Below are 16,253 nucleotides of genomic sequence, written 5' to 3' on the forward strand. Positions count from 1 at the left end.
TGGTGATGGTGACGAAATAGAAATTGATGAGCAAGCATCATCTGTTCAACCTGTCACAATCTTGCATGGCGATGGGGTTAGGGCTCTAGAAACTGCAATGAAGTACATCGAGCAACAAGAGGAGGCTACAGGAATGGACATTATGATGCTGCAAAGATGGCGAGATTTGGCTGCAATCCTCAGGAAAGCAGAAAAAGATCAGTGACTTTTTCAACGTGTCAGTGGACTGAACTGTTTATACTGTACAGGTACATACTTTACAGTACTGTACATGAAAATGTTGTTGTCCCGTGGTTTTTTTTACAATTTGTATTTTCATAGTGATTGGAAGGCTTTTCATAGTGATTGCTAGGCTTTTCATAATGATTCATGGCTTTTCATAGTGATTCAAGGCTTTTCCAATGACCCTCCGGATTATCTGACTTTTTCGACTATCCGACCTATGGGACCGCCAGTTTACGTCAGATAATCGAGACTCTACTGTACTTTTTCTTAAAAGCTAGGTATACTTCACATCCCCATGTTAGATCAGTGGTATCTGTAGAAGGAGGTGGAAAGCATGTGGCCCACCAGATGTTGTTGGAGTGCAACTTCCAGCAGCCCTAGCCAATGATAATGAATGCTGGGATTTACAGTCCAACAACAGCTGGAGGGCCACATGCTTCCTACTTCTGCTATGAAATCTAAAATGCAAGAGGCATACGCAAACTGATCGTACGTAAATTCAGGAACTTGAATGAGACAGACAAGTAAATCTATTTTAAACTTAGCCCGTTTCCCCCAGACCTCCTTCTTTCTGAAGTGACACCTCCCCTCCTGTTAGACATAGCAGGCACAAATATTTATCCAAATTAAAAAATGGCTCAGCTATTCACCAACTCTGCCATCTCTTCCTGCCTATTACAATCTACTCAGAATAAATAAAACCTATTATTATTATTATTATTATTATTATTATTATTACTACTCTCTTTTGCCTGCCTTCCCAAAGGGCTGAAAGAGAGAAACTACAGAAGCCTTTCTTCCTGACCCTTCCTTCTACAATTTCCACACTTCTGAAGATATGCAGTCCTTGCCCTTTTTTTATCTGTGTGATTCAACAATGCAATAAGAAACCGTTGCAGTTATGCATCTGTTATTTTTAGAAGTCTAGTTGGTTTGGCTTAGGGCAGGTTTTTGCACGTGGCACAGAGGATGGAAGGGTTTGTCTGCATCTTTTTGCCTGTCTTTTGTTTGAGGATGTTAGCTTACCCCTGCCATTTCCTTGGCCCCAGAGAGGAACACTCTTTGCAAATCAAAGTCAAAAGTAATAGGATGCTATCAGGCAAGGTGAAGGCAGAAGTGGCAGCAGCACAATGGACCTGGCTAAAAATGGAAGAAGAAACACAAGGATGCCTTTACTCCTTTATAGCAAGTAAAAGAAAGAAGTGGATTTAATGGCAGTCCACCCATTGCGTTTCCCTCAGTCCAATAAGGCTAAGCCTCTAATACAGGGGTAGGCAACCTTTTTGAGCCGGGGGCCAGGTTGGTGTCCCTCAGACAACCGGGGGGGGGGGAGCCAAAAAATAAATAATTAAATAATATAGGACAACATTTTCAAATGTAGGACACATTTTTTAAAAAATGGAGGACATGCCAAAAATTTCATGATTTTTAAAAAATGTTAATAGAAATGCATCTTTCTTAGGCATGATCAAAATGGAGGAAATTTGGCCATTATTCCTAGACAGATGGCAGAAATCGACTTCCCTTTCTGGCCAACCCCCCCCTCCCCCCATTCCAAACAGCACATTTCAGCATTGAACATGGCTTTACTTAACATGGCAATCTCTTGCATATTTCAGAGGCTTATTGCATAACCAAACTCTTTGGGTTTCACACTGAACAGGGGTTCACATGGCTATGCATATTTAACATGTCAAGGTGGTCTCACAAGAAGTGATTTGCCCTCGGGTTCAAATGTACTTCTCAGAAGTGTATACTTGGTCAAGAGACTGTGGTTTTTCTTCACTGCGCATGAGTTTGTAAAAATCACAGCAACTTACATTGGCCATGCCTCTGAAGCTTGCTCATATCAATATCACCATCACCATCCTTCTCCTCCTCCTGCTCCTCTTCTTCTTCTTCTTCCTCCTCCTCCTCCTCTTCCTCCGCCTTCCTCCCTCCTCCTCCTGCTCCTTCCTGCCTCCTCCTCCTCTTCCTTCCTTCCAAGGCCCCCTCGTGCCTGTGCAAGAGGCCCAAGGCCCTGCGCGGCTGCGCGCGGGGCCTTTGCCCCCCCTTGCCTGCCACCAAAGGCCCCGCGCACTTCCACGAGAGGCCAAAGGCCCCATGGGGCCTTTGGCGGCGGCAGTCGGCAGCAGGACCAAGCAGGGGCTGGTCCCAACGGCTCGGCGGGCCACATGAGGCCCGCGGGCCGTAGGTTGCCAACCCCTGTTCTAATATGACCAGTCAGTAGGTTTAAAAATATTATTAAAACTATTTATATCATGTTTGTCTCTTCAAATACAGTACTGTATTTTATTCTACACCTCCCATCAGCCCTATCCAGTATAAGCAATTGTGGAATTTATAGTTTAAAACATCTAAACATTCCTAAAATCTTAGTAATTTACTATATACTGTGTTTCACAACAATCCTTGTGAGATAATATGCTTTTTTTTAAATATGCTTTATTTATGTACCGCTCTTCCGAGACGATCAGAGCGGTTTACAGCACCATTTAAAACATACACATCATAAAAACATCATCTCAGTGCATATATCAATAAAAACCAATAAAATCCAACATCAATAAAACAAGTTAACAATAATCAAGCAAGGAATCTAACAATTGTGATTAGCCACTTGTATCAGGGGAAACAAACTCTATGAGGAGTCTGAAGGGAATGCTAACTGGAAGAGGTGGGTCTTCAAAGCCTTTTTAAAGGCATCCAGTGTGGGGATCGTGCGAAGCTCTTCTGGAAGTTTATTTCAGTGCATTGGTGCAGCTGATGAAAATGCTCTCTGGTGAGTTGCTGCTAGTCTCACCTTAGGGTGTACTAATAAATTATTTCCTGATGTTCTGAGAGTGTGGGGCGGATTATATGGGGAGAGGCGCTCCCTCAAGTAACTCGGGCCCAAGCCATGTAGGGCTTTATAGGTAATAACCAACACAGATGGCCTGTACTTATTAACATTTTATCGATGGCCAAATGAGATGACAAATTGGAGTGTCACGTGGTGAACTCCAATGGAGGTAAGACTTGAACCAATGTTCCCCATAGTCAAATCCATTTCATCATCAGTTGGGTCACGCTCTTGCTATTTTTTCTTTTTTAGAAAAAAAGATGATATCTTTAATTATACTTTAATCATCCTTTATTTCCTTATATCAAACAGGATGCCGAAATCATAGAATCATAGAATCATACAGTTGGAAGAGACCACACGGGCCATCCAGTCCAACCCCCTGCCATGCAGGAAATCCAAATCAAAGCATCCCCAGCAGATGGCTATCTAGCCTCTGCTTAAAGACCTCCAAGGAAGGAGACACCACTACACTCCAAGGGAGTGTGTTCCACTGTCGAACAGCCCTTACTGTCAGGAAGTTCTTCCTAATGTTGAGGTGGAATCTCTTTTCCTGCAGCTTGCATCCATTGTTCCGGGTCCTGTTCTCTGGAGCAGCAGAAAACAAGCTTGCTCCCTCCTCAATATGACATCCTTTCAAATATTTAAACAGGGCTATCATATCACCTCTTAACCTTCTCTTCTCCAGGCTAAACATCCCCAGCTCCCTGAGTCGTTCCTCATAGGGCAAGGTTTCCAGACCTTTCCCCTTTTTAGTCGCCCTCCTCTGGACACACTCCAGTTTCTCAATGTCCTTTTTGAATTGTGGGGCCCAGAACTGGACACAATATTCCAGGTGGGGCCTGACCAGAGCAGAATACAGTGGCACTATTACTTCATCTAGACACTATACTTTTATTGATGTAGCCTAAAATTGCATTGGCCTTTTTAGCTGCCGCATCACACTGTTGACTCATGTTCAACTTGTGGTCTACTTGGACTCCTAGATCCCTTTCACATGTAGTTTCATTCAGCCAGGTGTCCCCCATCCTATATCTGTGCATTTCATTTTTCCACCCTAGAATCATAGAGTTGGAAGAGACCACAAGGGCCATCCAGTCCAACCCCCTGCCATGTAGGAAATCCAAATCAAAGCATCCCCAACAGATAGCCATCTAGCCTCTGCTTAAAGACCTCCAAGGAAGGAGTACCTTACATTTCTCCGTGTTGAATTTCATTTTGTTAGCTTTGGCCCAGCTTTCTAGTCTATTCAGATCATTTTGAATCTTGATCCTGTTCTCTGGAGTATTAGCTATTCCTCCTAATTTGGTGTCATCTGCAAATTTGATAAGTATGCTCCCAATTCTGTCATCCAGGTCATTGATAAAGATGTTGAATAGCACTGGGCCCAGGACAGAGCCCTGTGGGACCCACTGGTCACTTCCCTCCAGGATGAAAAAGAGCCATTGTTGAGCACCCTTTGGGTTTGGCCGGTCAACCAGTTACAGATCCATTTAACAGTTACTTTGTCTAGTCCACATTTTACAAGCTTGTTTGCAAGAATGTCATGGGAAACCTTGTCAAAGGCCTTACTGAAATCAAGATATACTATATCTTGATTTCAGTAAGGCCTTTGACAAGGTTTCCCATGACATTCTTGCAAACAAGAATCTGATTTGACACCACTTTAACTGCCATGGCTCAATGCTATGGAATTCAGGGAACTAGAGTTTGTTGTGGCACCATAGTAATGGCCTTAGCTAATGGGTATCTACATTCTGAAACAGGGCTCAAGGCGATGAAATCCTGAGACTTGCAGTGCTGTGAGACATTTAGCCTGCTGTGTCCCAACCCTGGATCCCATGGCAGTGAAAGCGGTGTCAAAGTGGGCTATTTCTGCAGTGTAGCTGAGGTTCATGGCTGGCCTGATGCCTCCAACTCCAGATCCTCACAAGATGTTCTGGAAGTGATTAACCCCAACGCCTTAAAAAGAAAGATTAAGGAGAGATTAAGGGAGGAGGAGGAGGAGGAGGAAGACAAGGGACTGGGCAGGGAAAGGGAGCCTCCCGAGGCAGGGGCACTCTACCACTCGCTTGGGGCTCCGGTTGCATCCCTGGGAAAGGCAGGGATTGAGGGCAGGAGGGGAGGGATCCTGCATCAGTGCTGCAGCGAGAGAGAGAGAAGAGGAGGCTCAGTGTCCCTCCTGAGCAGCAGGCAGAGAGAGGCAGAGGAGGAGGAGGAGAAGCAGAAGCAGCGCCCTTGCAGCCCTCCCCTGGCCCAGGTAAGGGTCCCCTTCCCACGGTCAGAGCCAAGCCCTGCTCCAGGTGGGACTCGCAGGGAGAGAGCCACTCGCCTCCCTTCTCTGCATCCACACTGCAGAAACAAGCCGGGTGGACCCCCGCTTTAACCAGAGCTGAGGAATAAGGAGTAAAGGAGTAAGAGGTATATACAGTGTGTGTGTATGTATTAATATAGATATATATATATATATATATAGAGAGAGAGAGAGAGAGAGAGAGAGAGAAGTAAAGAAGTAAGAATATGTATGTATATTATATATATATATATATATATGTAAAGAAATCATAGAATTGGAAGAGAAGTAAGAGTGTGTGTATATATATATAGTAAGAAGTAGAGGTTACATATATAAAGAAGTAAGAGGATAGATATAGATATATGACATATATAAAGAAGTAAGAGGTTTTTATAGAGAGTAAAGAAGTAAGAAGTTATATATATATATATATATATATATATAGCAGTAAGAGGTTTATATATATAGTAAAGAAGTAAGAGGTTTTATATATATATTTATATTTATATTTTGTTGAATGGCATTGTATTTCAATTTTGTATTATATTCTATTTTCTAAACATTTTATTTTATTTTATGCCATTTTATGTACAGTGCTGTGTAAACGTACAGCACTTTATAAGTAAAGTTAATAATCATAATAACATAGTAAAGAAGTAAAAGGTTATATATATATATATATATATATTATAGTAAGAGAATATATATATATGTGTGTGTGTAAATAATTACTGCATACAGTATATAATTATATATATATAGTTAAGTAAATAATTACAGAAATTATATATGTGTGTGTGTTTGTTTGTTTTATAATAATACAAAACAAACAAATCAACACAAACAACAAACAGGCTTCTTGGAGGTCTGTATGTAAACTTGCATAATAGCTATCTTTTTATGGGGATAACAAAGCAGTAACCAGATCCTAAAGACATCACTCAGGTTTGCTAGTTGATGAAGCTGGGATCCAAGTGTCTTTCCAAAGATGAGCTTGATGCATAGGGATAGGAAATGAGTTGATTTGATAAACACTGACCAATCCTCAAAAAAGGCATCTGGTTTCTTTGATCCATTACAGAGTCCAAAAGTATAGGAAAGCTTTTCCAATAACCAAACTCTTTTCTGCCAGTCTCTTATTAGTAGGGGACATACTAAGGACAGTACTTGCCTGTAGGAAAACATTGGAGAACACTAGCTCATAGGGAATCATTGGGGAATACTTGCCATAGGGAAACTGGGGATTATTTATCCATAGGGAATCATTGGGGAATACTTCCCCACAGAGAAACATTAAATACTTGCCCATTGTTTCCCTATGGAAACACATATTCTCCAATGTCTCCCTATGGGCAAGTATTCTCCAAGGATTCCCTATGGGTAAGTATGGTTTCCTTATGGGAAAGTACTGGCATTCGTTTCAGTAGGTACCTATTAGTACATTCCCTGTTTTCCAGCTTCTTGCGGTTATATTACTGGCTGCTGAGATGAGAAATGTGACAAGCTTACGATGAGGAGTAAGACAGGAGTAACATTAAGAAAACATATCTTACTCTAGAGTAGGACAAGGAGTAACCCCAAAATCACCACTATTCCCCAGCCCTGGCTTTAACTACCACTGGCCCAAGGCTCTCCAGCTCCGCTTTGGTGCCACACAGCAATCTACCTTGACCAGGATTTGCAGAGCATGGAGCGAGGACAACTAAAGCGGGCTCCCACCGGATTTGTTTCTGCAGTGTGGATGCAGTCTTGGGTCCTGGGGAAGGGAAGGGAAGGGAAGGGAAGGGAAGAAAGCCCCTGCTGGCTTTCCCAATTCAAGAAGAGTGGATCTGTCCTTGCCTTACCTGGGCCTGTGTGTGCCTTCAAGTTGCCTTGTCCCAAGCTGTGGATTTCTTAGGCAAGGAGTCTAGTCAGAGAGGTGGTTTTGGTAGTTCCTTCCTCTGAAATCTAGCCTGCAACACCTGGTTTTGGTTGGCAGTCTCCCATCCAAGTACTAACCAGGGCTGGCCCTGCTTAGCTTCTAAGATCACATGGTATCTGGTGCCTTTTCAAGTATTTTTCTCCTCTTCTTTCCTTACATAGAGGAACTCAAATAGATTTAACAGATATTTTTTTAAAAAGGAGAAGTTCTTGCTCTGTTACGTTTACTCAGGGTGGCCCAGACATATCTTACATTTCCACCTTCTGTCCAGGAGGAATTCCAACATGTCCTCCATTTGGAGCATCACTAAGAACCATGAATTTATATTTACATGAGTGGGTTTTTTTGGCTTTTCTTTTGGGGACCTACTAAAACAAATGACAGTACTTGCCCATTGGGAAAACATACTTGCTTCGCGTGAATCATCACAGAATATTTACCCATAGGTAAACATGGAAGAATACTTGCCCATAGGGACACATCACCCTATGTTTACCTACTGGCAAGTATTCTCCAATGATTCTTTATAGGCAAGCATGGTTTCACTATGGGCAGGTACTGTCATTTCTTTTAATACGTCCCTTTCTTTTGGAATGTCCTACATTTCACAGTGCCTTGTCCTCCTTGCAGTTATGACATCTGGTCACCCTGTGTTGACTTGATACCAAAAGTGTCCTGTTCTCACTGCGATCCTTTGGATACAGCAGCAGCACCTTCTTCTTCACGTTTTCTGTGGAGGACTTGGGGAGCTGGAATCCTTTTGCAATTAGTCTCCCTGTGGGCTTACTGCTTCATACAGCCAAGGTGGGGTACAGTAATTCAACAAGGGAAACCTGCTGGTATTTGTAATGTGTGAATGTTGCAACAAAATGAGTCATTCTGTACCTGTCTTAAGGAAGAATCAATCCATAACCTCGGGCTGCAACGTTGACCTTATTGGTTAGGTAGCTAAACCAAAAATATGTTGCCTACAAACATAACATTAATAGTTGATAGTATGAAAATTTTAAAAATAAAATTGTGAGTGGCCGGCATCACAAGAAAAGAGACCGTCTTCCAAAATGGTGTCTTGTAGTTCAGTTGAAACCAAGAGGGACATCCCTCATATGCAGATCTACCCAGATTCAATGTATTAATAAAGTAAAAGCATAAGATTAATTTATGAAGACGTTTTCATTGGGTGAGCACCTTAACGGAAACTATATCAGAGTGGGTCAAGTTAGCATTTCTTTGTCCCTTGCTATAAAACATGCAGGGGGAGCTGTGCTGGCCATTTAACAAATTCAAACAAAAATCCACCAAACAGTGATACTTCTATTGGCCAACCAAAATGCACAACCTCCAGCAAGTACAGTATATTGTGCATTTCAGTCTGCCAATAAAAGGTATCACTGTTTGGTGGGTTTTCGTTTGAATTTATCACTTGCTGTTGTACATGGGTTGCTCAGTCCTTCAGAATAAGGATAGTAGTAATCTTGTTCTTCAAAACTCTCCCTTTTATCGAACTGAAATTGGAACAAAATGCACAAGTATAGAGGCAAATAACAACCATGAAGGTTTTACATAAATTCAACCTAGATAATGAGGAAATAGAAAGAGCTCCCATACCTTGGATCAAACACTGATCAGAATGGAAACTGATGTCAAGAAATCAGAAGAAGACTAGGAATGAGAAGGGCAGCTATGTCAGAACTAGACAAAATCCTAAAGTGTAAATATATACAGCTGAACAAGTGTTAGAATTGTCCAGGCTATAACATTCCACATCACAATGTACAAATGTGAGAGCTGGACAGTGAAGAAAGAGGATAAGAAGAAAATCAATTCATTTCAGATGTGGTGCTGGAGAACAGTGCTGAGGATACTGTGGACAGCCAGAAAGTGAAATGAGTGAATAGATCAAGCCTGGAAGCCAGGATGATAAAATTGAGGCTGTTGTACTTTAGCCACATCATGAGAAGACATGACTCATTAAAAAAGACAATAACGCTTGGGAAGGTGGTTGGTAGCAGAAAGCGAAGACAACACCCCCAGATGAATAGATTCAATCACAGAGGCCAGCAATCTGAATTTACAGGACCTGAGCAGAGCAGTGGAGGACAAGGGGTCTTGGAGATGCCTCATCCACAGGGTCCCCATGAGTTGAGCTTCACTCAAGGCAACAAGATAAAGTGCCTAGTGAACAGGGCTGTACATGGAAAGCAGAATAGAGACTGGGTGATGTGGGATGCATGATCTGCAGTTTTGAAGGTGAACTATATTGCCATTGGTGGCTCTATGTGTGCGTTGTGTGCCTTTCAGTTGCCTGTTGTTGTGGTGGCTCTCTGCATTTAATAGGTTTTTCTTGGCAAGGAATACTCAGAGGTGGTTTTCTCAGTTCCTTCCTCTGAAATATAGTCCACAGAACCTACTATCCATTGGTGGTCTCCCATCCAAGTACTAATCAGGGGTGACTCTATTTACCTTCCAAGATCAGATAGGATCAGGTGCCTTTAGGATATTTAGTCCCTGTTGGTGTCTACAGCCATTCACATTCTTAGCTATTTCAAGCAGCAACAGCACTTCTGGACATGGCTACGTAATTATTTGAACTATTGTCTTGAGTAGCATAATAGGTGTTTCTCTCTTACAGAATAAGGAAATACATTTGTGTGTGAGTTTTACTTTGTTAAGGCAAAGTGTGCACTAGCTGTCAAATAAGGGTGAGTTCTTAATTCAATCTGCATATCAGATGGCAGGCTCTTAAATCAACAGCTGTTGGTTCACTAACAGTGCAGTCCAATGCACCAGTAAGTCCCCCTTCATTCCGTGGGATTTCCTTCTTGTTAAGTATGGCTGACTTAAGAGATGGGTAAAGTGAAGCCCTCTAGCTTCCTAGCCTGGGTAACAGCATCCTAGCCTGCACAGCCAGTGGTAATGAATGCTGGGAGTTGTAGTCCAGCCACATATGGAGGGGCAGTTTTGTCCTTCCCTGATATGTAAACTGGCAATCTAAACAACTCTTCCCCCACTCCCCATTATGCTTCTCATGCAAATTAATATTTTCTACCACATATACAGTAAGACAGATTCAGCACACTATTATGGGGTTTACTAATGGAGAACCCATAGCATACAGTACTATTGTTGTTGTTATTTGCCAGCAAGCTGACATTGACTTATGACAACCCTATGAATAAGAGACCTCAAACATCCCCAGTCATCTATTACCCTGCTCAGGTCTTACAAATTTAGAGGTCTGGCTTCCTTTATTGAATTAACCCACCAGTAGTGTGGTACGTATCCTTTTTTTCTTAGTTTTTTCTAATTTCCTACATTAGTCGGAGAATTGGATATTCCATGTTTAAGTCCTCATTCATCCATGAAGCTCACTAGGTGACCATAGGCAGGTCACTCTGTTCTACCTCACAGGGGTGCTCTGAGGATAAAGAAGGGAGCAGGAGAGACATGTACGCCAGTGCTACTCAAAATCACTGTGTTTGGACTGGCATTGGTGCATGAGGCTTCCACTGCTGGTTCCTGGAGAGTTTGCAAGAAAGAAAGCAATAATTGTAGCCAATGTGCCCAAACATAGTCCCAATCTTTGGCACTCTTTCATTTATTTATATGCCACTTTTCTCCTGGATTAGGACCCAAGGCGCCTCACAAAAGAATAAGATAAAAACAGCACAGTTTTCACACACAGTTAAAAATCATCACATTAAAATAACATTTTAAAATATAAAACAATTTTTAAAGCATACAAAAGTTCTTAAAATAAAGCACCCTCCCTTCCCATAAGAAGCGCCCCTACGAGCAATTACTCATTAAAAGCCTACTTAAATAGAAAAGTCTTTACCTGCTAGGTTCCATTTGCAACTTTGGAGAGGAAGGAGAGCAGAAAGGAGGCCAGCCTAGTCTCCCAGGCTCTCTCACATGTCCTCACCAGGCAAGCCTGTGATGGTGGCAAGACTGAGAGAAAGCCTTCCCCGTATATTGCCTCCTCCTGTTGATTGTATTTTAGTAGGTTACACTTTGGGGGGGGAAATTGCTAGTCCCCAGATCAAACAACTTGAGATGCCCTGATATGCACCACATTGAGGTCATTGGAGAAAAGGATGTAAATGTAAATAAATATGGACTCATAACAGAATACATGCAGTGGGAAAAGAGAGTTGCTACCAGTGTTGCCGAGTTCTGGGAAATTCCTCGGAATCTGGGGAATTTAATTAATTTCTTTCTGGGGATTTTGACTGAATAATAATAATAAATATTTGGGAATTCCAGGGATTTGGAATTTTGGTAAAACATTCTGGGGAATATCTTCGAGGCTTGTTGGCAACACTGATTGCTACATGCACACTGCAGAGTAATGGAACCATGAATTGTTTAATGGCCCCATTGTGAAGCTATCCTGAAAAGGAGGAAAACATCACACTGATCATATTCAGAGACAAAGGAGATGATCAGATGGGGATGGAGCAAGGTTGGGATCACTCTCCTTATCCCATCGGTGACAGTGATTGCACAAAAACCTTTCATAACGTAGCACTGATCCTGACATTATCCTGTCATTGAAGTGGAATTGTATTAACACGAACTCCCTTTAATACAAAATGCCAGGACAATTCCATTTCAATGATGGGACAATGACAGGATCATTGCAACGTCATATGAAAGGCTTTCATGTGATCACTGTCACTCGCGCTTCCCAGACGGAACAATGTTCGGATAATTGCGATGTCATGTGGAAGTCCTTCCCGCGATCAAAGGAAAGATAGGACAACGATGGGACAGGAACATCCTTTTCCCATCTGATAATCTCCAAAGAGAAAGAATAAGTGTTAGGGCTTAAATCTGAGAGCCTACAGCATAATCCTAGTATGTATGGAATTATTATGGTTATTGACTACCTAGGAAAGGTTTCTCGATATTTTAAAAATTCTGCCCTAAGACTCTGGTTTTATTTTTTTTTATTTTTTATGGTTCTGGAGCTGGTTTAGATTAAACCTAGTCTACTCCTTTCCAAAGATGCAGATGGAATGTAGCAGTTCTGGTTCATGTGATCTGGTTTTGCTCATGTTGGCCATTTTTTCTATAAGGAAGACTTTTTGAGAGCCTCATTCCCATCTTCCCAAGATGTATACACTGGCAGTTGGACATGGAATCCATCAACAGATCTTGAAGAAGTTACTTTTCTGGATGACAGCTCCCATCATTCCCCAAACTATGTTTGGTGCATACTTTTTAAATAGCATTCCTTTGCTTATTTAAAGAACAATTATTAAAACTATTTACAGTATATCCCATAAAATGTAGTACACATTTTCAAATGATGTGTCAAGTGTGATAGTCAAATGGCAGCAATTTAAAAATTAACCAGTGGCATCTTATTCAGATTAAATGTTCCAGGCATAGTAAAGGAGACAGATTGCACACTGAAACTGACTGAAATCACAATCAGTTTGCCTACTGCATCTGTCCCCAACCTGGTGTCCTCCTAAGACCTGACTACAGCCGTCATCATGCTTAGCTATTAGCCATGCTTGTTAGGCATGGTGGGAACTACAGCCAAGCCCATCTGAAATGGGCCAGGCCCTGCCAGGTTGGTCTGAAGACTGAAAGAGTGTGTTCCTGGTGGATTTCTCATGGGAGACAATTCCACAATCTTGTTGGGTTTTCACTTTCACTTTTATTTTAAAATTTAAAAATAAGAAAAGTTTAAACTATAAATGCAAGGATGACATAACAAGGTTTCAAGCAAGCAGCAACACCTTAGACATGTAGAATATGTCTGAATGACCAGATTTTAACTGACAGATAAAGTCTCATTCTACACGTCTACCTGCATCTGAGGGGAGTGCATGTCTCCCACTTTATTGTTGGTCAAATGTGCTGGTGCACATCTCAGTTGCACTGACTGTGCCGACTGGAAGACTAACTGGGGCAGAAAGGAAGGAGGGATGTCAGCTTCTCGTGACAGGAAGCTGTCTTCTTTGAGGCTTGTCCCTAATCTTTGCTGGGATTGAGACCACAAGTATTTTCCAGGCTCTTTGCCAGAGATAAGAGGGATGAATCAGAGTGAGGCCATAAGGGGGGAGGAAAGACTTCATTGTCAGTCAAGAAGGGGAGGGTTAATGTTTTGGACAACATCTTTATGCTCCAAAAACTGGAGAATGCAGCCTTGGAAGACATTCAGAAGTCTAGCACCAAATTTGAAGCTTTGGACCAGGGTGGAGAACTTGTGGCCCTCCATATGCCGCTACCATCAGCCACAGCCAATAGTCAGGGATTATGGGTGTTGTGATCCAGCAGCATCTTGTTACCTTGTCTGTAAACATGCAAAGGTTGTGAGAGAGTTAGCTTATGATGCCATTAGTCAAGTCTTGCTACATCGTTTGCCTGGCATCTCTTGGCTGTATACCACCCACTTGTGGAATATTTTTTAAAAATCAGAACATTCCAGTTAAACTAAGCTCCTTGGGTAAAGAAGCAGGGCAACTAGATTTGCTCTATCACAATTCTCTCCTTTTCCTGTTGAACATTAGATCAGTGGAGATTTTGTTTAAACTAGGATTTTGGTTGTGTGTCTGTACTTCTTCCTACATTCTTTCTTGCAACTCAACATCTCATTTCTGTTTTTCACAGCTTGCATTTGCCTTTTTCTTCACTTATTTTTTTAATTATTTTTGTGGTAACGTGCAAATGCACAGTCAAAACACAAAATAAACAATGAGAAAAGATTAAAGCATCTTTACTTTTGCCCCAGATTGCAATCGCTGGCACAGAAATGCACCACCTGCTTTCAGCCAATAGCACTAAAGTGATGCTAGAGTCTGTTTGGTAGGGAGGGTTCACAATCTGAGAGCATCTGAGACCATGCCTACACTTGCTTGATATAAGAATTGCTGTTATTTACCAGCAGCAGCAACAAGAACAAGTTTGTTTATATTGTGCTTTTCCTACCCAAACTGGGATTCAAGACCGCTTACAATTTGTTTGTTTGTTTGTTTGTTTGTTTAAAAGTATTTCTGTATTGACTCCCAGTCCACAAGGGTTCCCAAGGCAATGAACAAATAAAAAGCAATCATACAATACAAAGATAAAAGCATGTTAAAAACACAAGACAAGACAATTCTTGATAAAATTTCCTCAAAGCAGTGTCAAAACAATCATAGAATCCAGTTTTAAAACAATAAAAAAACCACAATTGTAAACACTGAATGCTATGCATAACAGCACTGTTGACTGCCTACTAGGAGGTTAAAAGGGATGGGGCCAGCCTAACTTCCTTGACTAAGGAGTTTCACAGTTCAGGTGCTAGTACAGAGAACCTAACTTCACAAAGTGATGGATATGCAAAAGGGCCTCCTCTGGCTCTGAAGATCTCAAATGTCTGGAACTGATATATTATAGTTAAAACGTATTAAAGGCCTGTAAAGTCCTTTTCCACTTTAGGGATAGAGAATGCATGACACTCCAGATGTCACTAGACCATAACTCCCATCATACTTCACCATGGGTTTTGGTGGCTAAGGTGGAAAGGAGTTGGTAATCCAACTACAACTGAAGACACACACTCTCTCCCTATATGCTAATAGACTACAGTGATGGCTGAGATTCTGGGCAAGTATAAATAGAACCAGCAAATTATCGCTCATTATCTAACCTAGAGGCTTGTCTGTTAAACAGTTAGGGCCCGTCAGAAAAAGAGTGAAGGAGGTTAGGAAGAAAGGAACGGTGTAGATGAGTCTTCATCTGCACTGCAGATTTAGGGTAATATAGTTTGACACCACTTTAACTGCCATGGCTCAGTGCTATGGAATTCTGGGATTTGTAGTTTGTGAGATATTTAGTTTTCTCTGTCAGAGAGCTCTGGTGCCACAAGAAGCTACAAACTCCAAGATTCCATAGTGTCATCTCAAAACTTCTGACAGCCCCCACAGAGTGAGGATTTGTATCCATCATAGGATGAAACCACGTCAGTTAAAGCCGTGTCAAACTGCATTAATTCTACAGTGTGACATCAGCCTGAGTACAGTTTTGCAAGCTAAGGAAATGTAAAGAGTTGAGAGTGAAGTGTTGCTTAGTTTGAAACTCAGATGTTGCTGTGTACTGTATTGTGTATGGAAATAGCCAAAAGCTAGATGTTTCTTTTATTTGTTATTTGTTATATGCCATTACTGTTTATGTTTAAGAAGTGGAAGGGAGAACTCTGTCATGCTTCACCACATTGGACTCGCTGTTCAACACAGCCATTTGTCCAGTACAGGCATTCCTCAGTTAACAAAGTCTCTGACAAAGAAGCTCCTTTTTACAAAGTTTTCTTATGCAACCTCCTTCTTTTTTCCTCCTTATCCACTGTCTAGCTGGAAGCATTGTTGGTTTTTAGCAGCATCTGCACTGAGACAGAGGTGAAGCAGGTCTGGCGTTTCAGTCTCAGGTACATGTAGCAGCATGCCTGTAGTAAACAATGCAATAAAACCTGAGCTTGGAAGGGATTCTGTTCTGGCCAAACCTCTTGTAGCTGTTCCCAAGTGGGTCAAGGCAAGCAGCAGTTTCCCTCCAAAACCCATACTTGTCATGCATGAACAGCAAAGCAAAGAGAAAAGAGGAAATATCACCAGCTACCCCCAGTTTGTTAAATATCTTGGCCACCAAAATGGAATTCTTGAGAAAAATGTAGACTTGTGAAATAACAGTAATCCCTGGATGTCTTTTAGAAAAAGCTTTAAAGAGAGCTCTAGTAGGTTCACAATGTTTTTGTGTACTTATGCAAGGCTTCCCTTGACCTGGTTGTTTCACTTCACATGTGATACTGCTAGTTTTGAGGGGGGGGAAAGCTTTGCTGAAACATGTTGAGCTGTCTTCTTTTTTGTGGTGTAGGAACCTATACCTATTCTTTCCATGTTATTTCTGCCTGTGGTACCACATTTTCTATTATTATTATTATTATTATTATTATTATTATTATTATTATTATTATTATT

The 16,253-nt window shown here is 41.5% G+C and overlaps 1 protein-coding gene across 8 annotated transcripts in view; it reads left to right on the forward strand.

The window, feature by feature from the left end:
- The window catches only part of RTBDN (retbindin), a 39,957-nt gene that overhangs the window by 10,993 nt on the left and 12,711 nt on the right, over positions 1–16,253 (forward strand). The window contains exons 1-2 of one of the 8 annotated variants that reach the window (XM_042452794.1): positions 5,232–5,327; positions 15,633–15,706. The exons of 1 other annotated variant lie outside the window; for it this stretch is intronic. Coding sequence is in view for 1 of the 7 variants with exons in the window: in XM_042452791.1 (XP_042308725.1) it covers positions 16,171–16,188 (18 nt within the window). In the remaining 6 variants the exon portion in view is untranslated. Of the gene's footprint in view, positions 1–5,220; positions 5,328–5,354; positions 5,489–12,903; positions 12,935–14,996; positions 15,040–15,632; positions 15,707–16,139; positions 16,189–16,253 lie in introns of those variants that run through there. 6 more of the 8 variants (XM_042452795.1, XM_042452796.1, XM_042452793.1 and 3 more) reach the window with 6 other exon arrangements.

Source organism: Sceloporus undulatus, chromosome 2 (genome assembly GCF_019175285.1).
Source record: "Sceloporus undulatus isolate JIND9_A2432 ecotype Alabama chromosome 2, SceUnd_v1.1, whole genome shotgun sequence".
In the NCBI taxonomy this organism is placed as follows: Eukaryota; Metazoa; Chordata; class Lepidosauria; order Squamata; family Phrynosomatidae; genus Sceloporus; species Sceloporus undulatus.